At 37.1% G+C, this 26,042-nt stretch overlaps 1 protein-coding gene across 12 annotated transcripts in view; it reads left to right on the top strand.

The window, feature by feature from the left end:
• Window positions 1–24,285, top strand: part of USP3 (ubiquitin specific peptidase 3) — a 97,463-nt gene extending 73,178 nt beyond the window's left edge. For 11 of the 12 annotated variants that reach the window (XM_083850894.1, XM_083850893.1, XM_083850892.1 and 8 more), the window contains 14 exons: window positions 631–691; window positions 3,098–3,229; window positions 9,696–9,779; window positions 11,379–11,460; window positions 13,967–14,049; window positions 14,509–14,622; window positions 15,254–15,367; window positions 19,026–19,172; window positions 20,557–20,663; window positions 20,830–20,910; window positions 21,886–22,004; window positions 22,178–22,291; window positions 22,401–22,468; window positions 24,048–24,285. In XM_083850894.1, the coding sequence (XP_083707020.1) occupies window positions 631–691; window positions 3,098–3,229; window positions 9,696–9,779; window positions 11,379–11,460; window positions 13,967–14,049; window positions 14,509–14,622; window positions 15,254–15,367; window positions 19,026–19,172; window positions 20,557–20,663; window positions 20,830–20,910; window positions 21,886–22,004; window positions 22,178–22,291; window positions 22,401–22,468; window positions 24,048–24,213 (1,472 nt within the window). In that variant the 3' untranslated portion in view covers window positions 24,214–24,285. Of the gene's footprint in view, window positions 1–630; window positions 692–1,884; window positions 1,981–3,097; window positions 3,230–9,695; window positions 9,780–11,378; window positions 11,461–13,966; window positions 14,050–14,508; window positions 14,623–15,253; window positions 15,368–19,025; window positions 19,173–20,556; window positions 20,664–20,829; window positions 20,911–21,885; window positions 22,005–22,177; window positions 22,292–22,400; window positions 22,469–24,047 lie in introns of all 12 variants that reach the window. The other variant, XM_083850891.1, reaches the window with a different exon arrangement.
• Window positions 24,286–26,042: the final 1,757 nt, after the last annotated feature.

The following is a 26,042-nucleotide window of genomic DNA, read 5'->3' as shown; positions in this document are numbered from 1 at the left end:
CTTTGTGTGTGTGACTGAAATGGTGAAATCCTTGTGGATACGGCCTTTACCAGCACTGCAGCATAGGAATATTGTATAAATGGTGTGGATTATCATGTGTTACACAATTATTTATTCTGTGTGCTTCTTAACAGATCAACAGGCTTTCTCACAGTCTCTTCTTTAAAATGGCTTCTTGAATATGTTTTATGAAACAGAAGTGAAGAGCTATGGCTATTTTTTTTCTGTGTTCAGTGGACTGCCTTATTAAAAATGAAAATAAATGTTTTAAACATTTCTAATGTTTTTGCAACTTGTGCTTCTGATATTTCTGTATCGTATCTCAAAATGAAGTAAACTTCGCGTAGATGGAATACAAACAAAAAATGTAATTTTTTCTTGTAAAGAAAGAGGCAAATGAATAGCCTGTGGCTAAGACTCAAAACAGAAGGTCAATGTGCTTTAGTGTCAGTAGCTCTTCAGTCTTTAGTCTGTTAGTCCCTAATATGGGTTAATAAACGTGACTAGCTATTTTATGTAACTGTGCTGTAAGGTGGAGTCAGGGCAGACCTACTGCTAGCACTCAGGATGTGTTAGATAACTGTAATATCAGAGCCAATTCACTTGACACTTTTTTCATGTCTTTTGTAGTGTGCCGGTCAAATAAAAGTCCATGGGTCTGTCTGACGTGCTCGAGTGTCCATTGTGGAAGGTGGGTACTAAGTGTTAGTTTGAAAAACGTTTAATCAGACCTCTACTTTCTTCCCTTGTTGCTTGGATGAGGCATTTTTTTCAAAAAATTCTTGAATGCCTTGTAATTCCTGAAAGAAACCTTCATGATATTATTTAACATTATATGCTTATACTAAACACACTTCTTTGCTACCTTGTGAGAGTCCAGAGAATATACTCAACGTAATTTTTTTACGAAATAAAAGCTTGTGATGAATGTGATTGATCAGCTCAGAGAGTGCCAAGAGAACAGCTAATTCCATGGACTGTTGTTAGCTCAATTCAGTAAAAGATGTTTCTATTGTAATAAGATAAAAACAATAAGAATTCTTGGAAACCACAAATCCAAATTGGGTATAGCTTACTTTGAGTAAAATAGCAACTGTTCAGCTTAGACAGAAAATACTGTAAATGTACTGCAGTGTTACTTTGAACAAAATAATTATCCTAGCATATAAGGACCGTCTACCATTGTACTATTGCAATTCCTTCAGAGTACAGCTGATATGTCTATCAGTTGAATTCCACCAAAAGAATTCGTACAGGAACGATACAGCCAATGCTGTTGTTTATATGTCAGAGAATTTGTTGCTACTCTATAAATGTTTGAGATGCACAAACTATTGAGGATACAGGCAGTGTTTACATTTAGACAGTGTCTGAGATGTGAGCATGTTTTCATCTGCAGGGTAGCACCTGTGCAGGTGTGCTTTTATTCTGGAAAATCATCATTAAACTTAGCTTGTCTTTAAAAGTGGATTCAGTAAAGCTCAGGTTTTGTTGCTTTGATCAGGATAGCAATGAGTAAGTGCAACAATTTTAATCATTTCTCTCTCTTATTCAGAGTTTTTTTTAGTACAAAAACCTTTTTTTCCCCCTCTATCTCTTTATTTCTTTTACAAATTTACACTTGGTGAGAGGCAAGAGAGTGGAGCTATTTCATAGTATGTGAAGGTGTAAAATAAGTGGTTTGGACTATTTTACTGATTTTGGTACCAGTCTGTGTTATTACTGTCCACCTCTGACACTTCTTTGTGCGCAGTTACTTGGCATTGAGTCAGTTACATATGCAGTTTGTTTTGACTCTTCAAACTGCTCCATCCTTAGAACTGAAAATAACTGAATGAGAAGAATGTGATATACCTTGTAATGGGAGCACTTTTGATCTTGCAGGCGCTTGAATGCAGGCACACAGCATATCCTTCTGTTCAGATAATGTTTGAAATCAAAGGAAGCTTTTCAGGTCTTCACTTGAAGTACATCCTCCAGGTTAGAGCCACTGGGAACGTTACCAACCATGTTACAGTACCAGAGCATTTCTGGTGGAAGTAGCTTTATAAACCTGTCATTTGCACTGTTAAGCAGAAAGGCAGCTCCTGTAAGCACGACTGTCTAGTTTGGATTCTGCCAGCACAGCAGTGTCCGTAGCCACACGGCTTCATTGCTGTAACTAGCACAGCACATTAGCAGAATTGTTTATACCTGCATGTGAGAACAAGTGTGGAACAGGGAGACCTTCACGTGGAGCACATGCAGAGTTCCTAATAGTTAGCATCGCTGATTTCAACAGGCAAGAAGTAAGGGGGGGGAGGGGGAGGGAGGGAACACACGACTAAAAGTCACCTCAGCCAAGTGCTTCTAAGGGTTAGTGACTTTTCAGTTGATATTTAGGGCTCTTACATTTGTAATGACACTTTTTTTAATCAAAGATGCATACATTTCTAGATATGCCTTAAATTTCAAGTGTGAAAATGCCCACTGTATCAGCAAAAGAGCTGTAGGATTTTAATTTCTTTTCCAGTTATGTGACCCCACGCCCTAGAGTGTTTCAAATTTATGAACTTCATGAAGCATAGAATGCTGTAATATTAAATCATTGTCCCAGAATGGGAGGGCTTAAAATGAATGTGCTTTCATATGGGAGCTAGCATACTGTTAATCACATAAATGAAGAGTGCTGGGTAGAAAAACAAAGTAGACTTGTAAGAAAAGTGTATGGGAAAACAGCGTGGAGAACTAACCATGTTACAGGTTTGGAAAATGGGAGCTAATGTTTCTCTTAGTCATGAAGGTCCATCAGTCTGGTCAAGGCCCAGATACTGGGCTGTGATACAAGAATGCCAGTTTTTGGTTTCTATGAAGAAAATGGAAAAATTGATTTGGATAAAGTGGGAGAGTAAAGGGGTGAAAACTTGAAAAATTTAGACAACCTTTTCGCATAGGTAAATTGCCAATTTTAATGCTTGTGTGATACTGGATATGTATTAGGTTAATGTGTGCTTGCTTGTTTGTTTTCCTTTTTTCATTGAATGTTGGTTAAGTACCTGTATACGATATATATATATATATATATAAAAGACTTTTTTCTGTTTTATGTTTATTTTAGATATGTGAATGGCCATGCAAAAAAGCATTATGAAGATGCACAGATTCCTATGACCAACCATAAGAAAACAGAAAAACAAGAGAAAGTTCAGCATACTGTGTGTATGGATTGCAGTAGTTACAGTACATACTGGTAAGGATTTCAACACTCTAAGTTGACAACTTTTTGCATACTGGAGGGTGCAAACTGTAAACTCCTGTGAAGCATTATATTGCACACTTTTAAGCACTAAATCTCTTGGCTGCTTACAAGCCGCTATGAAATAACTCTCTGCTTTTGCATGTGTATTGTAGCATGGATTGCTCTCCTCCATTTCAAATGACTAAGCGCAAACTTTTGACATAAATATTACTTACATAGATTAGAGTTTGCTTTGGAGTATGTTGAGAACCTATCATTTCATTGCAAAGACTACTGTTCGGCTGTAGTTACTCCTTTCTTCAAGCTGGTTAGCCTTCCGCAGATCCTTTCTTTGTCAGAATATCAAAAAGGAAATATACTATAGATCCTTCCTCAGAGATGTCAATTTGAGATGTGTAAATGTGTGTGGTTTTTTGTTTGTTTATTATTATTATTATTTTTTCCCAATGTTTCTTTTCTTCACTCTGAAAGAAAGGCCTGTTTCTGTTGGTGATTTGGTATAACCTGTTTGAGTTTGGGAGAGCGATGGATCCTGTTTGGAAGCAGCATCAACTTCTTTCTCAAGATTAAATAGCAGAATCACAGAAGTGATTCTTTTAACAGAAGAATGGCCTGGGTTGATAAATGCTATCAGTTTCTTAGAGAAAGAAAAGAGCACTGTTCAGGGAGGTTTTATAGTTATGCTGGTAATACCAGGTTCTCTGTCATCCAGAGAGCAAAGACTGGAAGCCTTTTGAAAGGAATGCTTTTGTGCATTCAGCATCTTCCATCCTCTTCACATCTGAGCAAAACTGTTGACAGCTGCTTCTCCTTTTCCGATTATCTTTATGGTTTTCCATGTATGTCCATACTTGTGGGGTATGGCAGAGCAGGTTTTAAACAGTGCAAATCTTAGGGAAATTGGTGTTATGGTCCTGTAAAATTATGTAGTATACAGCTTCACTCATGAGTGTTATTTTGTTTAAAAAAAATCACGTCTTTGTGTACTTTATTGGGGAACAATCTATTAGCTGCAGTTTGGCTATCCAGTTTTATGAGGAATACTTCTGTAACAAATATTTTTATCTCTTGCAAGTAAAATTGTACTTGTCTTGCCTGAAGAAATTTTACTTGCAACAACTCAGAAATTATTCAAACAACATGTGTAGCAATTACAAAAGCTGTACAGAAGTAAGAGTATTAAGAGAACGTGGGAGTAACTTTATGATGTATGGGGATTTTGCTTCTACTTACGTTTTATTTAAATGACCACCAATTTTGCCTGCTCCTGTATGAAAACATTTTTTTTTCTCTAAGTAATAACATATGCATGTATTACCAGCATTGAAACAGTTGTGGGAAATTCCAGTTTCCCAATTAATGCTATTAACAACTCAAGTTCTATGTTGTTATTTTGTGGCTTTTGTTTTTTAAATATAATCTTTTAGTCATGTTGGAGGTAGTAATGTATGCAGGAATTTTAGTGGGGTTTTTGAAATCTTGATTATATCTGCATTTACAGTGACTAATAGTACATATGCCCAATCTGCCAAAACTTGCTGAGGCTTGATGAGTTACACTAGTGTGTCAGAGCTCTCTGCTGACCTCATCTCAAACCCAATATGGGCATTACAAATAATAATATTCAAACTGAGGACTATGAGATTTATTACTGAAATAAAATACATTTGTGAGGAGTAAGTAGGCATACACTTAGGAAGCTCACTGGCGTTTCACAGCATATTTGTAGTAGGACAGATAAGTAGTTTAGCATATGTTGTCTTTTCTGCTGTAATCAAAGTAGAAGCCTGAGTCATCTCTGGCTGAACTGGAACTGATTGTAGAGAGCTTTGCCTTGGGCAGTTCCTGTTGCATATAGTTCACTAGCAAATTACAAATCTCCTGTGCTAATGTGAAGCTGAGCAAGTTTCAAAAACAGTACATCTTTGTTTTCATTAGGACATTTCAGTTTAATCCACCTGGTAGAAAAAGATACCTGGATTTGATATTACACCCAATTATTTATTTTATTTTATTTTTCAGTGGAAATAAGCTTAGATGTAAAAAGATGAAGCAAAGAACGTTTAGACCAATTTCTGCCGCTTTATTTCAGGCAGTCCTGTAAGGGTTGCTATCAAATAATGCTCACCAGTTGAAGTAAATAGTTGGGTGAATTCCAGTCATAAATAGTTACTGTGGAGATTGAATTTTAAAATGTTGTTAGTTTTTTCAATGCAGACGCAAATCCAGTAGACAGTGGTATGTTTATGCAATGATGTTGCTTTCAAGGGAACTTTTATTTAAGATCAGCATTTTATACAAAGTAATAAGGGTAACCTCAGTAATTTGAAAGTCAAGGAAACACAATCTTAAGACTTAATTAAATTTTACTTCTAGTGTAAAAATAATGGAGATACTTTGTTGCACTGCTTTTATATTTTTAGATGCAGAGATTTGTTTAAAACACAGATCTGAGTAGAAAACTTGTTCCATTTTTATCCTATGGATTCTAATTTGCTCTTGTGATAGTAACAGCAAGCAAGTCTGTATGGGCTCTGTTAGAATAAGAAGGCATGTAATTTAATCCCACCTTTTTCTCTAGCAGTCATGAGAGCACAGTCTAGGGTTTGTATTAGCTATCCTTGTCAGTCCAAAGGGAGAAAACGCCATGTGACTGTTCAAACTAATATGGTTTATTGAATTTTGTATCTAGCTCACATGCATTCTCACTGTAAACCAAAAGCAGAACAGTCTCCTGTAATTGCATTTCAGTGTGGAAGTCTAAGCGTGTATGTTTTCTTGTATATGATCACAGGCTTTCAACATAGCTTTGAAAGGAAAACATGTCAATTCCAATATGATAGTAATTATTTTTTATTTTTAATACGAGGTGAGGTTTTTATTGTATTTATGAATTTTGTTAGGTTTTGAGAAACACAGACATGCTTGAGGGATCAGCAAGTATTGGGCAAAATAAGGACTTGCTTTCCAGAGGGTTTTGATCTTTCTTCTATATCCTCCTATTTGCCTTTTCAATCTTCACAGTAGAAAAATTGAGAAAGCATTAATCTTTAATTTATTATGAGAAGAGGGTGCTTTTCTTGATTCTTTGGTCACGTTTGAGACCCTAACCACTGAGAAAGACTCTTGAATTGCATTGTTTGGCTGGTAACCAGCCTTTCACTTAGTTCTAAATTACTAAGTACGAAGAGCTTACAAGGAGTACAGGTCTTTTTTCTCTTGAGGCTACTGTATGATGCTTTCTTCTGCTGTGCTAGCTGCTGGTAATCTGTGTATGTGAGTAAAGTGATAGGTATAAGAAACCTGCTTTCAGAAATACATTTACTGAAAGAGGACTCCTGTAAATTTTTCTCTGTGCTAGTGAACAGACAGTTGGTTAGCACAGAAGGAGAAAGGCTGCCCTGTTTATGTATTTGCATATGTTTCCCGTGTTCATTTAATCCCAGACACAATTTGTAGGTCAGATTTCGGACCTATTAGCCTCCTTGTTATTAATGTTCTTCCCCCAAGAGCCGATGTAAAAATATGTAAGTGCCACGGTCTTTAAAATTTTCTTTTTACTTACTGTTTTTGTAATGGTTCTATTTAAAAAAAAGACTTACTGTGCTAGCACATGAGTGACAGAAAATGAGATTACTTAAACCATAATTTTATGTTCTGCAGTCAGTGGGAATTAAAGAAGGTAAATGACAATTATGAAGACAGTGAAACTTGAGCTCTTAATTTAATCATATCAGGTGTTAACACAGCTAAGGAAACATAGATTATTTTTTTTATATTATTCTTGTCCTATGATTCCTCAAGTCTAATCAGGCTTTTCAAACATACTGTGAAGTTCTGTGACCTGCTGAAATTGCCAACATTGTGCATAAATGTTCCCCAGAGCAATGCATACATTCACTGGCTTGCTGCCTTTTAAGCAGCAAAGGCGGCCAGAAAAGACCAGGCCTTAGAGTTAGCAGAGGTGCTAAAAATAGACAGTGTATAGAGAAGAAAACACTGCGCTAATACATATAAGGGACCCTCTGCAAAGGATAGAATTAGTTCTGTACGATCACCCTTAAAAGCATATTGTAGAACTACTGAATGCCAAAAGATGTGTTGTTAATTTGTGATAATCCTGAGGATCACAAATTCAACATCTCTTTTGAAAGTCAGCTTTGCATATAGGAAGCAATCTCTCAGCAGTTTACCTTTAGGGTGTGTAAAAAAGTCTAAACTCCTTCCTATGCTGTTGACTTTGTTTATCCAGAATAGATTGGCTGTTTTATTTCTATTGGTAGTGCTGAATCCTCAGTGCTATAAGGTATGTGTTTTTAAAAACCTGCCCATTAAAAAGAAATAAAAGAGGTTTGTCTTATTTTTAAGTGAATCTTAAAATTACTTTTCCACTCCTGCAAGGACCCTAAGATGAAGGAATGTTTAATGATATATTTAGTTTTATTCTTCTGTCTCAGGGAAAGTGCTAACTTGCAATTTTATGTAGAGATGCAATTGTTACACGAGGTCAGATTAAACACAGGGCTAACATATTCAGGGAACAGGAGCAAATATTAAATCATATTTTGTACTTGTAGCAATAAGGAGGCTTAGAGGCTTTCAGTGAGCTTGCATCTGCTTTTGTTATGTGTTTATAAATGTAAACAGCTGATAAAGCTGAACAAGTCTGCATAAAACATGTCTGCAAAATAAGTTTACAAACTTCTTCTCCCCGCCCCCCCCCCCCCCCCCCCAACTAACTGGATCTGTGGTGAGCTTTAAAAAAATATATATCTTTATTTGCAATGGCTATTTTATGGATTCTTATGTAAGATCTAGAAGGTTATAACTGCTGTGTTCAGTGTTTGGAGAGCTGTATTAAGTTTCTCTTTTCAGAGGAAAAAACAGAGATCCTGAGCAGACTGTTCCTGCAGACTCCTTTTAGTGGAAAGGGCTTTTACTTTCTTAACTCTGTAGTCTCTTGAAGAATTCAGTGTTTGAGTTAACACCAGCAATACTGTTGCTTTTGAACTACATCACAGATTTCTGCAGCAAAGAATATTGTAAATTCCAGTTGTGCCTGAAGTTAAGATAGCTTCATTAACTTACGAAGTGTGAATCTGCTCCAGCGGAGGAGTAACCTGAGATGATGAGGATGTATTTCATATTTGAGTCAGTCCTTTGCCATAGGAAAATGAGAGAAATAGCTCAAGCTGTGATATTAAACATAACCAATGTAAGCTAATTTTCTTTACAGAAAGAGTTCAGTTGCCTGCCATCTTTACTTCTTGGAAAGCTTGAGGTCTTTGTAGAACATCATAGAATCAGAGCGTTGACTTCTGTCAACTTTTTCTTAACTGTTTTTTACTCAGTAATTGTGAATGTTACCTCTAACATTAATTTGGTATTTTTACTTCCAGCTTGCATCTGTAAATATTTTTTCCAGTGAAATTTGGTGGTGATTTTTTTTTTCTGTATGTATATGTGCATGTTTTCCATATATGTGTGGAAAGTATGAGTTGCACAGAGAAGAAATCTGGCCTTTTTCTGGCCTTCTGGTTTTAAGCAGTGTAGCTAGCAGCTCTGGAGCTGCTACATTCTGTTTTTGCAGGAAAAAACCAACAACTGTATTTGTGTATTTAGTTGAGATCCTTGGTATGCCAGTGATGAAAACACATTTGTTAGAAATGCATGTGGCTTGGTTCTTTAAAATGTCACTTCTGCTGAGAGGCCATTTTGATTTGGCTTCACTTTACATTCACTTGTATGTAGTGGAGGCTCAGTTTCTGTCTTCTTTCAGCTCAGTTACGTTTGCACACACAAAACCACAAGTTTTATAAGTGTTGCTGTATATATAAAAACTGTGAGAGAATTAAGTCATATTTTTGGCTGGAGCATGGGTTGTGAATTGCCACAGACTCCTTGTGTGACAATGGACGAGCCATGTCATCTCTTTGTTCGTCTTCCCTGTTCTTTTTCCATAACTGAAACTTTTGCATTGTGTATCTGTTCAGCATCTCTTGAAAGGAAACCTATCGGTTTTTAGTGATAGTTTTACAGTATTCAAATAAATTGATTTTTACTATTCATAAATAAAAAGTTGTATTCTCTTTACTGATGTTTATTCATCTTTTTTGATAAATCTTCAGTGGGTTGTCTGCCAATACTGCTTTTGGTTACACAGCATGTTTGAATTTTTATTGAATTGGAATTCTGCACTGGGATGAGTGGTAGATATTACTTCTGATTTCTAACAAAGAAGTAAGCTGGAAGACAAAACATGTAATGAAATATTGCATGTACCCCCTCTTGTTATAGGGCAATTTTCAGAGGGAACCAAGTTCAGTATGTAGGTGTTGTGCTCCCCTCTTCTCCTTATAGTTTTCCACTGAATCACTTCAGTGCTTCCAGCGCATAGGTTTGCATGAGTGTTTTAGAGTACTTCCTTTGTACATTCCGATAAATATTTTTCTTGCAGTTATCGCTGTGATGATTTTGTAGTCAATGATACTAAACTGGGACTGGTACAGAAGGTCAGAGAGCACCTACAGAACTTGGAAAAGTAAGTAGTGTGTTTACATCCAGACTGCTTTGGGTGGACTTAAATTATTGCATCATTTAAATGGTACTTCTGTTTTATATCTGTATATGTATTTAATATATATGTTTTGGTGCCTGTATGATTGTGATAGAGTGCATGTTTAAAAATGCCTTTTCATCAGTGAGAAGCAGAGGTGCAGAACAAAGAGTTTTGTTTTTTTTTTTGCTGATCTTGTATGTTTTGTTTCTTACATTCTGAATCTTGTATGGGCTGTGTATGCAGGAATTTAGATATCCATTAGCTTTCTTGCTAACTCAAGAATAATTAGCATCTTTTTCCTTAGAAAAGGGACTGAATTTTTAGAACAGAATCTCAGTTTTATCAAAAACAGGAAAAGTTTCTGGAGCAGACAAACTGCAACTGAAATGCAAGTGGAAGTAGTTTTCATGTTAATTGCAGTTTGGTTTCCAAACAGAAAGATTAAGAAAGGTTTGTGAACTTAAAATTGTACTGAAAAGTACAAAAAAGTTTTTTTGTGCGGCTTTTTCTGGCACTCTTCCACTGAAGAGTAAATACTATAATCTTAGTGATGCAGATGCTGTGGCCATTGCTAGATAGCAAATAGTCTTTTCATAGTTTGCTTGCAAATCTTCCATAGTACTAAGAAGTACATGTTAATACAGTGCTTCCCAGAATTCAAATCCCACTCCTGCTAAGAAATTGCTGTGAGGTTGGAAAGTTCTGGATCCTTCCCGAGTAAGTGTGTTAGTTACTCAGAAAATAGTATTAACATTTTCAATCTTTTCCATTCTTCTTTTGATGGGTTTCTCAGGTATGTAGTAAGATGTAAAGATGTGTAAGCATAATGAGAAGTACACATTAATATTTTGGAAGTGTCCGGGAGATCTAGCTCTTTTGAAGGTAAATGACACTGTGGAGGATTCCATTGTAAGTAATGATAAAAATGAAACAAAGCCTGAAAGCTGGAACAAGTTACAATCTTGCTATTAGATTGGTGAGAAGTCTGGAACTTGAGGACCCAGTAATTTCCAGTGATGTGGAAAAGAGTAACTTGCTGTCCTTGTAACTTTGTATTAGTCTTACACAAATGTTATAACCTGATGTATTTTTAACTAAGACAAGTCAGCTATAAGGTGGAAGTGATAGCACTTAAAATACTTTTATCTTTGGTAACTTTACTTCATCCTGCTTTTTGAAGTTGTCTTTCTCAAGGTTTAGGATGACTTTTCTGATAGAAGTATTTTATGGAAAGCTACAATAAGCATTCCTTTGATTAGGGGAATAGATCGGGTATATTTCAGATCAGGAATAGCATGCTAATAAGGCCATGCTTCAGGGCACGCATTGTAGCATGCATAACTTAATGCAATTAACTGAGACATTAGTGTTGAAAATAGGGTGTGAGTCTGTACTCCGAGAGAAATGCAGTCTATTTTAAGACTATGAAAAGCATGTGTTGCAATCAGGAAGCTCTCTGCTGTCTTAATGACAATTGATGGCAGATGTAATCATCCTAATGTCTAATGCAGTGATCACCTCTTGTCCATTTCATACAACATTTTGTTTTTATAGTAACATATTTTAATTGTTTTCCAACAGTTCAGCCTTTACATCAGACAGACATAGGAAAAGAAAATTATTGGAAAACTCATCTATGAACAGCAAGTTATTAAAAGTAAATGTAAGTATAACAGATCCAGTACAGTGAGTTTTGCTAAACTTCTTGAGGTTTATAGTTGGCCTAGATTTAAAAACACATCAGTTACCCAAATCCTACTTGGCATATACTTTGTCTTTCTCATCTCCTAACCACACACCTAGAAGAGCCCCTTCTCACAAAAGTTTTTGATACTCTGCTGCATTTCTGTTGGCCTTGACTTTGAGCTTTGCTGTGTTTGGTGAGATCAGGGAAATTGGAATTAGATAGTACCCATTGGGATTGAAACAGAGATAGAAATAAAATTTGTATTTTTTTTAAGCAAAGAAGGTTTTTTTTTGTTTTGTTCCTTTTATAGTGTAGAAAGAAGGCAGAGAAGCAGGTGCACCCCTTTTCTAGAGGGGGATAAGAGAATAGTTATTAGGAAATAGTAAAAAGCTTTAATGCTTTTAACAAGCAGTTGGTAAAACTTGTTTCCAAAAGCAGCTGTGGAGTATTCTGAAAACTATACTCAGTCTCATATTTCATCTTCCTGATGTTTTAACTTCACATCTGCAGAATAGCACTCAGGAGAGCACAGTCCAGCCCTAGCTGAAAGGCTACATAGTTTCTTCCAGTCAAAGAATGCCCCGACCCAAATGCCTCTGTTTTCTGTGGTTTGAGGTGAGGGAATTTGTAATGCTCATCATTTCACCCAGATTTCAAGTAGGGAGAGGGGGAGACAGTGACTCAGCTGTACGCATCTGCTTCCTCTTCACCCCTGGCCATCAGGAAAGGTAGAAGAGGGCCATTTCTCCTTAGTCCTGGGGACAAGCAGTGTAGTCCAGGAGAGCTGAAGTAATGGCTGTCTCCAGCTATGAGAAATAATTGCCTGACTGGGACAGGGAGATGTTCTTGAGAGGAGTATGAATGGAAATAAGAGGGTGGGGGTGAGAGCAAAGCAGTCAATTGCTGCTTTGCCAAGTCTGTGGGTTTAGTTACTTTGAAAGTGCGCTGCCTACAGTTGATGTAGGGTCCTTTGAATGTGCTGTGTATGTTTCTTGTACTGTCCCAATCTAGAGAGGATTGAAGAAGTCTTGGAGAGAGAGTGCTTTTCTGCTTTTTCTGCTATGGAAACTCATAGTGTCATTGTCTGAAGAACTCAATGCTACTAAAAATGAGAGGGAAAATCCTAGGCAACATCTAGATATTGAGAAGACCATGAGAAAAGCATAAACTTAATGCTGCTTTTATTCTTCTTAGACTGCTGTTTTCTCAGTTTTCTTAATACTTGAATATTGCCTGTGGCAAGAGATGATCCTTCTATTCTTGGCACATTGGATTGTTATGTAGAAAAGATAGCATTAATGCTATGCTGTCTCAACCTGGATAAGAATGAGAGGGGAATACGCTAAGGACAATGTATCAGTACTTGTACTTAGTTTTCTTCATTTACTGGAAAATAGTTCTCTCTTTAAGCAGTAGTTACCAAATTGCTAAATTGTGTATGTAAATAACATTTTTTGACAACATTCACAAATACCCTGATGACATTAGTTCTTCACCAGGGATGTTGTTTTTGTGGTAAATTTGAAGGGAAAGTGTTTTATTGGAACCATTTGAATACATGTATTTGGTAACCTAAATTTGCATGCAGTTTTTGGTGTCAAGTTATAGGTTCATTCTGAGATACTACTACTGAAAGATAGTTTAGCTTTTAAATTCTGTTAGAACAATGAAGACTACCCCAAGACATGATGAACTTGAAGAAATGTTTCTAAGTACTGTGGATTGCAGAAACAGTAAATGCCAATACTGTCCACATTTCTCTTGCTTCTGCTCCCAGCCTTATATCATTGGCAAAAAGCAAGCTCATCTGTGTACCATCGCTCTAACCTGTTGAAGCTCCTAGGCTGAAAATGGTATATATTTTCTGTCGCTTCAACATGTTGCTTGTTCTTTGCACAGTCTAACTTGACTATATCTTTCCCAGATAAACTGTCTTTAAAAAGACCTGTCTGCCTTTGAAAAACCTTCCTTACCACCACAAAAACCCCATAAAGACAACAAACAGGCCAGTGCTAGTGACTTAAAAACCTGCAGGCTGCCACACTACACTTACTAGATACAGAGCTAGATGGATAAGGAGTGGCATCTTCATTTTTCAGACACTTAAGGGAAATTATCGTCCAGTTCTCACTGAACATTATTGGAGTGAGAATATTTACTACCGTAAATGCACACAAATATGTTGAAATACAAGTCTGTGATTGACATTGTACCGTCCTGTTCTAGACTTTTTTGAAGGGGGGAAAAAAAAGGTTGTATAGCTTCCTTTTGATAATAGCGAGTAAGAAATTGGTTTCATGTCAAGTTGGAGCTTCAGTCAGCAAGGCTGGTCATGTGATTACTTTGGCATTGAAACTGCTTTTTTCACAAAGTGTAGTTAATTATTGTTAAAATTTATGTTACTTAACAGTAACAGCTCTGTGTGAAGAAAGTGGGGGAGCAGTGATATATCTTTCTTTAACCTAACCATCCTCACTTCCAGGGAAGCACCACTGCCCTTTGTGCCACAGGCCTTCGGAACCTGGGGAATACGTGTTTCATGAACGCAATCCTGCAGTCGCTCAGGTATCTTCTTTTCTGTCAGTCAGGGTTGACCTTGCAGGAGTCAAAGCACATGCTTGTGTTCCATTACTGGGACTGCTGTGGCAGAGCTTAGAATTGATAGGTGGAAGTGGACCTTGAGTTAACCTCCTCAGCAGCTGCAGCCTGTTGTTTCATGGAACGCCTTCTGACACCTTGGTCTATCACAGTATCTCTTAGTCAAAGCAGAGCCAAAATGTAATTATTTCAGGTATTTGGATTATGATTATATTTATAGATCCACCATTCATTTACAGAAGCATTTGTTACAGTACTTCTTGTATTTTGGATGAAAATACATGGAAAAAAAAAACTGTTCCTGGTTGCCATCATTTAGCACCACATGAAGTTCTGTTTATGTATTTCAAAGAACAGACTCCAGAATACATAATCGCTTTATTCTCTGCCCATTAAGGTTTTCATTCATTTTTCCTTTTTCTCCAGTAACATTCAGCAGTTCTGCTGTTACTTCAAAGAGTTGCCTGCTGTGGAGCTGAGGAATGGAAAGACAGCAGGCAGGCGAACTTACCATACCAGGAGCCAGGGAGATAACAATGTGTAAGCTGGGTGTTCCTTGTTAGCACTGAACTTTCATGAAACAGCAAATGCTTGAGTAGTAGAACCACTATATACTTTCAGTGTTAAGAGTTACAGAAAAATGATTCCTAGAGGGACTCATTCATAGAAGAATAGTTTGTTGTACTAGAAGAAGAAATTTCTGTCATTTGCAGTGTGCTCATGTAGCCCTAGTGCTGCAGGGAGAAGCAGTCAAAAACACCAGAAAGCACCAGAGTGTGCATTTAAAGTAAGCTTAAGAAGTGCTGGTTATATCTAGTCCAAATATTACATTATTTAATTCCAGCTAAAATATGGCCATGTGGATATGACATTCAGAGTCTGTAACCTGTTTAAGCAAGCGTTAAAGTGACCACATTAGCAGAGTTTACACTATAATGGTGAAAAGTGAATAGGTATCCAAGTGAGTCCTCAATATTTGAAATGTAATTTTACAAACCTGTCTGTTGTGGGTAGGATTTTAAGACATAAACTGTGGGAAGTACTAGAATGGATAATACCCAGCCATTACAATTTTAAGCAAGGTGATGTCTGATACTTGTACCATTGAGCTAGTAAACCCGTGGAGTTATAACGCAAGCTCATATTCATCACCACCTTTTATTCTTTCTAGTTCACTGGTGGAGGAATTCAGAAAGACACTTTGTGCTTTATGGCAAGGAAGCCAAACTGCATTTAGTCCGGAGTCTTTATTTTATGTTGTTTGGAAAATCATGCCAAATTTTAGGTAAGTTTTGTGAAATACAAACAGTATCCTTGATTGTAACCTTACAGTGCTGGTGTTGTAATCTAAAATTTGCTGAATATGGGGTATGGACTCTATGCAGCTTTCCTGTATGCCCATAGATAGGCCTTAGAAAGGATCCTTACTTTGATTTACAGTTTCGCGTTTATTAGCAGTGCTTTTTTTTTCCCCTGTCCTTTGACCACATGCTACATGTAGCATTATCGGAGAGAGGTCAAACATTTCAAATACTAAAACAGTAGTAGTTTTACCTTTGAGCCAGTGCTCCGAGGGGTAGCAGAATCAAGAAGACAAAATCTTGCAGGTAGGCAGAATTCAGAAAGACAAATTGTGCTTTATGGCAAGGAAGCCAAATTGCGTTTAGTTCAGAGTCTTAGTCCAAGTGCATGGTGTTGACAGAACCAAGAACAAGCTTGCTGCAATAAGAAATTTATGTAGTCAGATTAAAAATGTACAGGTCTAAATGAGAACACTCGGTAAAACTTCCTTGATTCTCTCAAAGTACTCCAGTCATTGTCAGTAGGACATGAAATGAGGGCTATAATAAAAAATCGTGTGTAACTAAAAGGCATTTTGTGCCCATGCTGACAGAAAAGACAAAAGGGGAAAAGGTTACCCAAGTAAATCGAAGTATCATTCCTCTCCAAGGTCTCCCTGTCCTGGCCCCTGAACCTCTTTCAAAGGAGCACTGAAACCTGTTAGGATATATTGTGATGAGGTAAGTTGCTCCATGTTCTCAGGTAGTAAAGATACTGTTATGTTACATCTCCAGCAGTGCTGAAAAGATGCTGTGAACACATCTGAGCAACCCAAATCACAAAAAATATTTTTATTCTATTCTTCACACTGCCTAATATGTTTCACTTGGCTTAAGAGAATCAAGGAAGTTTAATACCAGTAGTTTCAAGCAGCGACCAAAACATCATCCTTAATATCTGTCCTTGACCAGTTTCCCTGCTACAGTCTTCACTATAATTCTTGTTAGGCTACGCAAGAAATGAGTTCATTAAGTTCCTCAAGCAAATTTTCAGCACTGTGGATTCTATCACAGTTTTTAAAAGAGTTTATTTATTTATTTATTTATTTTTATTATTTTTTCCCTTTATTCCCATTTAGCTGGGAACATGTCCATGATTAACTGATAAGAGAACTCATTAAATCACATGGTTATGAAGCCTAAGGACAGGGGCAGGGAGAGGAAGTGTGTTTGGAAACTCACCATAATACGTTTAGCCTAAGAAGTTGTTTCAGTTGTTGAAAGTTATGTGCCTGCCTCCAGGACTGCAAGTGCTGTTTTTTTCAGGTTAAATGCATTCTTACAGATGGTTAAAGAGAGAAACTATTGCTGAGGTCCTCCATGGCCCTGTTTCATGTGTATGTAGGCAGTAGAGACTATTGCTTAGTTGTTAAGACTTGTGTATTACAAGCACAGCTGAAGTGTCTCTGAGCTCTAATGCTGCTGTGGAAGTCCCGCTCCTTGACTGTTGTCCTAAATCTGTTGCTTTCATTCTGCTGCATGGCAAAACAGTTCTGTGCCTCTTGCTGAGTTGCAAGATTTGTACTTTGCTTGTTTGCTGCTGTATAAATAGTATCTTCTATTTTCTTAGTAACTGTTTCTTTATATCTTGTTCCCAGTAGAAAAAGGAACAACAGAGGTGGGCTTGAGTTGAATTGGTCAGGTGGATGGAGAGCAGTTTTATTGCACAAGCTGACTCAGAGAAACTACGCTTTCTAGCTGATGGGTCTTTGTCCATATCATATTTTTTTTTAAAGATCTGCATCTGTACTTTAGCTTTTTTTATCAAATTCAAAGAATCTTTCACCTGCAATTAACTTGTAACAAATGTAAACACATGCATCAGGAACACAACCAGTAATGTGTAATGATTCCAAAGGTTATTTCATCAAATTTGATGCAGATCAAACGTGCTATTTGCTGCAGATCAAGCTTAGAGCTTTTCTATGAGGAAGTTAATGTTGGAATGGTATCTGAAGCAAAGTAAATTCTAAAAATTTAAGCTGTATGTAATTTCTCAGTGATAGCTTTTAAAAGTGGGAGTTTGGAAGCAAACATTACTGTTATTCTACAGATGAAAAGGCTTTACTTTCTTTTTATTTTGCTGCCTCCTAGCAATACTTTCCTGGGATACACCTACGTTCCTCACTAAGCATATCAGTAATACATTGAGTGTTGTGGCATGATTCTCATGGATATTTTCCCTTCTTTTTGTAGTAGCACAGAACATCTCTCCATTGTTTCTTCCCAGACATATGTTATCTTGACAGTTATTGCTGATACTTAGGTGAAATAAGGAGGCTAACAATAGGTAAGGGAGGCATAACAAAGCAGGTTACATGATTGGAAAGGAAAAAGAAGAAAAGCCAGCTCTTATACTCGGGGATTTTTGTAACTCGACCTAGAACAACTTGTACATAATTACATCAGTGTTGCACAAAGCTTTCACTGTTTACCTACATGTGTGTCTCCTCCTTCATATAAGTATACATCGTACGGCAAAGAAATACTTTTTATGTTCGATGCATGATTTAGCTTAAATAACATTAAAGGTTTATTTACCCTCATGGTTTCTCCATTACCTTTCATTAGGTTTGTTAGTGGCTTAAAAAAAAAAAAAAAAGACAACTCTTTGAGCAGCGCTGCTGCTGATAGCATAACACAGCTGAGATTGGAACCTTGTCCTGGCAAATCCAAATCCTCAAATGATGCTCTGTATCTTCCACCACTGCCTTCCTTTCCCAACAAGTAGTGTGTAGGTTATGCAAAGGAAGGTGTGCAATTCTAAGCATGTCTACTGCTCTCGTGTTAAGAGAAGAGGAAAGAAACCACTCTTTTATCCTCATCATTTCAGAGTTTGTAGCATCATTTAAAGATGCATGTGGAAAACAAACACTAAGAATAAATTCCCTATTTTGGTGTGGACCAAGCAGGCAAGCAAACTGAAACTGCCAAAGTGATGTGTGGGCTCAGTGACTGAATGAAAACGGTGCAGTAATTCTGACATCACACATGAACACTATGAACCAGTTTTGAGACTTAGTTTCAAAGTAGGGATGCACAGTGTGCTGGCAGAACCCAATAACTAACAATACCTAAGCAGAGGTACTAATCAAATACAGTCAGTAGCAAATAAAGAAGAAAAAGGAGGCAAGCTTTTGCACAAGTGAGGGGAAATTACTGTGACCATTGTGCATTTTTAGTTAGCATGTATATGAGATGTAGGATGTTACTACCATGGATGAAATTTGATGAGGCAAATTAACATGGCAGCTACAGTTAAAGAATATGTGGGGAAATTTTGTCTCTGCTGCTCTCTATTGCATTTAAAAGAGCTCTTCTGATATGAAACTTTACCTTAAACATTTCTCTGGCCTTAAGAAGAGCCCTGCATAGCAAGGGTGCTGTGAGGGACCAAAAAAAATCGTGCAGTTTGTGTAGATATCACTTTATCTTTCCAGAGGCTAACTTGATACATTTGGTACATTTTGGTACTGCTGTAAAGTCTGCTCTGTGTTATTAAACAAACATACATTCTTCCATGTGACATGTTCTTTATCTGTGTGTACTGCCAATAAAGCAATCTGCATGTTTGATGATTTTGTTGTTTCTTTTTCACTTAAGGGGATACCAGCAGCAGGATGCTCATGAGTTCATGCGTTACCTTCTGGACCATCTACACCTGGAACTCCAGGGTGGCTTTAATGGTGTTTCACGTTCAGTAATTTTGCAAGAAAATTCTAGCCTGACTGCAAGCAGCAAATGTTGCATGTAAGACTTGTTTATTAATTACTTTCTTCAATACCTCAGTGCTTTGTATAGGTCTGTGTGGTGGATTGAAATTTCAAGTTCATGGGTCCTTGTTTAAGATTTCTTTAGCATGCATGTTAAGAGGGCAAATTACAAAGCTGCACAGTAATGGATTATGATCCTATGGGATGTGCATCCTTGAAAAGCAAGTATGGCTCTTAGACTAGCATTTGTAATAGGTATGAACAAATAGAGTAAACTGTAAACACATCTTAATTCATTAGTCTTTCAGGAAAAAAAACCCCACGCACTTTTTCCTATTTTGTACCCATATACACCTTGCTTCTATTCAGTCTTAGGGCAATAGATAGCCTGAATAATACAGAGGCAAAAATGGCAAGTACTTGTAGATTTAAATTGTCAGCAGACCGTCTAGAATAGAGCGTGAGCAGGGCAGTTGCTGTTTGACTACGGAAATTTTCCTGCAGACCCTTTCTCTACATTTCTTGATCACTTGACAAACAGTTAAAAGTTATGAGGTTATAAAGTTAACTGAAATGGTTACAGTAAAGTAATAAAGATGCTGTGAATGTTCTCTCCTTGAGCACCTGTTTATTTTTGGGTAGCCATTTCCATCTGCTTAACAAGCAGAGTTCGGATTAACTGTAAAGATGTAGGTAGAGTGCAAACGTGGAACACAGGTTTCTGCAAGCTTGTATTGTCAGAACTGCAAGCACAAACTAGCATGTTATTTAGAAGTTGTGTAATGTAACTTAAAATGTTTTGTTCTCATTGGACTACAAGGCCATTATATAATGTGATGAAAAGATTAAGTAACAGACTAATGAAAGCATAGAGAATAAAGATGCTGGTACATATTGCTTAGTATCTCTTAATGCAAGTTAAGCTGTCTTTGGAAGCAAATAAATGGTAGAAGTGCAGAAATATGCTTTAAAGGAGTCAAAATTACTCATAGCAAAGTAGGGTGTAGATTCGAAACGTTTGGCCTACCAAAGAGGGAAGCATTTTTCTTTAAAAATTGCTGTTCAGAAACAGCCTTAATTACAGTGTTGAAATACTGTACCCTGTGAACATTGGCTCTCTATTATTTAAAAAAATGCAGTCAAGCAGAACACTTTCAGCATTAAAATTCTCAGCATCTGTGTAGGGAATATGAAGTTCACAATTTGTACTGGTACAAGATAAAGCAAAAATATTACAGAATTAATGCACTGTGCAATTCTGGGAAGAATGAAAGCCCTGTAAATGAATTCAGTCTGTTACACGTGGACCAAACTGCACTGCCTAGTAGCAATGAGTGGTAACCAGTAAACATCTAGGAGGTACTGAATATAAAGCCCAGACCAGACATTCTGACTTTACCTCTCTAATGTGGTTTCTCTAGAAATGGAGCATCTACTGTGGTCACAGCGATTTTTGGAGGCATTCTTCAAAATGAAGTCAACTGTTTAATATGTGGGACTGAATCTAGAAAGTTTGACCCATTCCTAGGTAAGGTGCCTCTTGTTGTCAAAAAAAGTGGTTGACATAAGGCAAAAAAACAAATCTGACGCTTGAACAGTTTAGATGGCATATGACTGAACTGAAATTTTAGCATGGGAAGATAAAGCATTGTTTTATTCAGCCCTAAATTTTTTTTAATACTTGGTTTTTCTAGACCTTTCGCTAGATATTCCAAGTCAGTTCAGAAACAAACGTACTAAGAATCAAGAAAATGGACCAATGTGCACACTACGAGGTAAGAGTCTCTGGATAATGAAATCATTAACAGAAATCAGAGCATATACTCACTAATTGCAGAGGAGCCAGGCTTTTATCTAGGGTATGACTTGATGCCACATGCTATCTGCTTTTATGGGCTGCTGCAGTAGAAGAGGGTGCCAAAAGAATTTTCCATACAGGTTTTACCTGTCACTGTGTATTGACGTACAACTGCAATGAACTGTGGCTGAGATGTGCTTTAAGTCTGCAGGTCAGCTAAATAAATAACGAGGAAAACACCAGCAGAGTGCATTCTTTGTGGTCAGAACAGTTCTAATCTAGGCCAGTCTTTCCAACCAACGTTTATGTGCACTGCACATAATGGCATTTGCTAAGGCTCTGTGCTTACAAGCGTGTTTGAAAACATGCTGGTTGGCTCTTGTGTATCTGCTTTTTAAACATCATAAATAAAATCCTGCAGTTGGTGCTGTTGGCACCTTTTTTGAAGCCAACTGAAGTTGGGCAGTGGTGCTGTTACTGATCTTATTTTAAAGGATGTTAATTTTTACACATCTGTAAATGCACTCATTGCAAATCGCAAAATACTAATCAAAAAAAAAAATTTTTACTACGGTTCATCTTGTACCTAAAATCAAATCTCTTTTAAAATTGAACAGTCTTAGTTAGAAAGTCATACGATTTCTTTTGAAAATAAACAGTTGTGCTGAATGTTGGAAGGAATATTGTTTTCAAGAGAGAGATTTCCTGAATTAATTTTCTCTCTGGAACTGCTTATAGCTGTATTTGTTTAAAGGACCAAGAAACATTGCAGGTTGCAACATGCTAATACATCACATAGCTGCAGCTTTTTGCTGCACAACTGTAGATTAACTAGAAGGACTGCAACAGATGTACACCTTCTCTATGTTGTTGAATTTGTTGCATTTCATGTTAGAAATATCATTTGCTATCATCTTGAATTAGAGTTTGCGTGTGTGGTCTTTGTTTTTAGATTGTCTTCGCAGTTTTACAGACCTGGAAGAACTTGATGAGACAGAGCTGTATATGTGTCATAAATGCAAAAAGAAACAGAAGTCCACCAAAAAATTCTGGATTCAGAAACTACCAAAGGTTTGTCGAAACATTAAAAGTAACAGCATGGCAATGTGGTACTGGAAATAACTGCTCAGCTGTTACTAGACCTACACATAACCCTCCCATAGGCCATAGCAGATATCTAGCGGTAGTAAGTTCAGCATGTTCCGCTAACGCATCCATTTTATTTTATTTTGTTAATCCCTTAGGTGCTATGCTTACACTTGAAACGATTTCACTGGACAGCATATCTGAGAAACAAGGTTGATACATACGTTGAGTTTCCCTTACGAGGCCTAGACATGAAATGCTACTTGTTAGAGGTATGGAACCTCATGGATACCTCCTAGAGAAATCTGTTCCATCACATGTATGTCTTCATTACAAATTAAAGTAGGCATCACTGAAGAGTTTTTTTCTTTTTAACCGCAGCCTGAAAACAGTGGCCCAGAAAGCTGCCTCTATGACCTTGCAGCTGTTGTTGTGCATCATGGCTCAGGGTGAGTACATGGTATTAGCTGGCTTCTGAGCAGAGAACTTCTTCCCACTGAAGTATATGCTGACTTCTTATTTAAGGTTTTTCTGCCTGTAGTGAACATCTGTGTATTTTACTGGTGGAAATAAGCAGTAATTCACAAATTTATACGGAACTAAGCTGAAGTAACTTCAGATAGATTCATGTAATAATTCCTGTGATTTCCAGTTGACAGTCTTTGGGAGTAGTGAGTAGGAGTGAGAGACAACATGGAACTGTTCTAGTTCCTCAGGAATGGAAAACACTAAAACCAACAGGGCTGATAAAAGGGCCTTCCAGAAGTTAACGCTTCATTTTGAAATTCTTACTACAAGGCAGAGAGATTTTTTCCTCTTCTGTTCAGTTTGAAAGGCAGGTATGAATTTATGCCAGAGTGTATGTGTTTGATACAAGTGTAGATTTAAGATTGGCACAGTAGAAGCAATTACGCTACATTTACCTTCTCTCCTACAGGAGTGATACTTCAAAGGGAATACTAATAGGCATGCCACAAAGCTGGACAGTGTTCATATTTTGAAATAAAGTTGCTGGATAGGGGTTGCTTTTTGTTTTGTTTTTTTCCATTACTTAGCCCTGGGTGGATCTGTTGAGAATAACTGTAGTAGCGACAACTGTTGATCATGTAGTTAATAGGAAATCGCCCCTTTCTAAAAAAGCTAAATCCCATTGATCAAAACCGTATTTATATCTGAATGTAATCTGAAGATATTACAGGAAGTTTTTGTCTAGAAGGCCACTCTTTTTTTGTTCTACCTAAAATTATGAGTTGGACTGTCTAAACAATTTGACTGCTAAATGCAGCCTTTGTAGCACCACAGTGCATCTGTCTGGTGCTTTGAAGTCCTAGGAAAACTGTACAGACAGCAAGTGAGAGCAGGTCACAGAACAGAATTAGATGGTTGGAACCATTGAAAGCATGCTACAACACATAAGTGAAAGCAGGCCTTATATTGGGGGTGGCAGGGTATGAAAATAGGTGGGTGCATAGTTCTGATATTTTAGAGTCAATACATAGGGCTCCAAAACTTTGATCTGTTTTAACATACATGAAAGATTTGTTTTGTTGTGTGTCCTTTTGGTTTAAATTTAGACTACTTGAGTTTCTCTAGACCTAAATAGGTAAGATGTATAAAAATAAAGCACAGTACAACTTCTATAGCTAACATTTAAGCAACAGATAATGGGCTTGACTCCATGGAGGCAAACCTGGAAGTTGTTCTGTGTTGCAAAAAGCCTTGCTTGCATAAAAACAATAGGATGCTATTAGGTTCATATTAAAAATAAAATAAATTCAACTCATCCCTGCAAGTAAGTGGTTATTTTACTTAACATGAAACTTTACTTTGGAGAACTTCAAGTGCCACTGATTAAGACGAGAAAAAGCTTACCAACTATTGTAGAGGGCTGTCAGTTCCTTTCTTGCTTTGGTTCCTGGAAGTCTCTTAGTCCATTATTGCCTAATAGAAAATGCATCAGAGAAGGAGGTGGTCTGTCTCCTTCTGATTGTCCTTTTTCTCTTCCCCCCACCCCTGCCTTGCTGACAGCGTTGGCTCTGGACATTACACCGCGTATGCAGCTCACGAAGGTCGTTGGTTCCATTTCAACGACAGTACTGTAACTCTGACCGACGAGGAGACTGTGGTAAAGGCGAAGGCCTACATCCTCTTCTATGTGGAACGGCAAGCCAAATCTGGATCAGATAAACTTTAATACCTCCTTTTAATTCTCACTTATCAAGTCCACCGGACAAAACATTTCCATTTTTCCATAAATACTTGATCCAAGACTATTAATTTCATTGTGCACTTTTCAATTTCCTCTTGTGGGTTTTAGTTTTGTTGTGTCAGTGGTAGCATTTGACTTACTGAACTTGGACACAAACTAACTTTTTTTAGTTATACCAGAAAACCTCAGCAGATTTTGATTTGCTGCTTTAGTTGTGATAACTCAATTTTTATATATATAGTTTCAAGAAATACTTAGTTATTTGACTTTTTTTATATTAATGTTTTCAGTTCTCACTTTCTAAAGGCACATTTACATCAGAGAAGCTTTCTGTCCTCCTTACAAGCAAGAGAAATGTGCTTCTGATTACAAAGAGCAATACAACTTCAAGCTGCTCTTACAGCTGTTATATAGATATTTAATCTCTTTAAATCAAGGAATTGTTTGCACGTACTATTTTCCCTCGTGCAAGAAACTAAGCCGTGACCTCTGAACAATCATTCTTTGTCTGAAGAAGAGATGAGATGTGGCATCATTAAATAGACCAGGTAATTGCTGCTATATTGGTGTGTATTCAGGCTGCTGACTTTCAGGAATCATTGTAAATAAACAGTTGGTTCAATTGTATCTATACTACAGATTAATTCAAATATTCCTCGCATATGCTCTTCCCTCCCTCCCCTCATTTTTTTTTTTTTAAATCTTAAAATATATACGTCTAAATTGTGTTGAGATGTATTATTCTTTTTTAAACCAGATGTGATTTGCCAGAACCATCTCTGTTTTAAACAGTAAACCTGACATTTGATCATAAACTCTTACTTTAAAACTTGGAGATTTCCTGGCAGTGGGACCCCAACCTTCCTTCCATGTGGAAACTGGGATCACAGCTCCTAAGTTTGGGGGTTGTGGGAACAGCCGTAGGTCTAACTATATAGCCCCTGTCTACTTTAATGCCTGAATTAAATTAATTAATTAAAGACTGAAAGGAAGTGAGTGGAGTTCAAGATGTTTAGCATGGCAGTTGTTTTTATCAGATCAAATACAAACTAAAGGGAGATACTCACTTTCTCAGCATAGCCTGAGGGGTGAAGATTGACCCCAAACTGCTTGTTGACTGGAGCAGATTCTGGTAGCTTTAGTATTTACTCATAAGCCCACTGTGGGACCTTTATTTTCAGTCTCGAGATATACACTGGAGACATGATACAATTTCTATGACTTGACTATCTAATAGACATCTGTTTAAAAGACATCTGTTTAAACTGGTATTTTTAGCTGTGCTACAGTTCCAGATAGTGGAGGTCAGATCCTCTCTGCTTGTGAAATTTAGAAAAGGACAGGAAAAACCTATATTGCAAAATCCAGGAATCCAGACAAATCTGAAATTTGGCATGCTACATTTTGGTGCTTTCCCCCATTCCACCCTTTCTAGTAACCCTTGATGTGCCTAGCAAGTAACCGGACACTCCTGCAATCGCAAAAGCTTCTTAGTAAGAATGGGGTTTTACCTCATGTACCACAGCCAAATTGCACCTTTTAGTTGCAATAACAGAAAAATATACTAGCCTGAAAACACACAAGAACACAAGTAAAATATGAGTACTCTTTTTAGTTAATGCTTCTAAAAGGCATAGTATGCAGAAAAAAAAAATCACTACAAATTACTATTGTACAAAGTACTATTATAGCTCATGGTGTACGTGGGTGAACTTCATTTTCCTTGCTGTCGGTTACCTGCTAGCTGTAAATTGACAAGCATAAACAGAAATCACAGTGAGATTTTTCTTTTTTTTAAATGACAGTCTTATGGC

This window comes from Anser anser, assembly GCF_964211835.1.
Source record: "Anser anser genome assembly, chromosome: 10".
Lineage (NCBI taxonomy): Eukaryota > Metazoa > Chordata > Aves > Anseriformes > Anatidae > Anser > Anser anser.
Note: the sequence above shows the minus strand (reverse complement) of the source record. Positions and strands in the feature narration are given on the sequence as shown.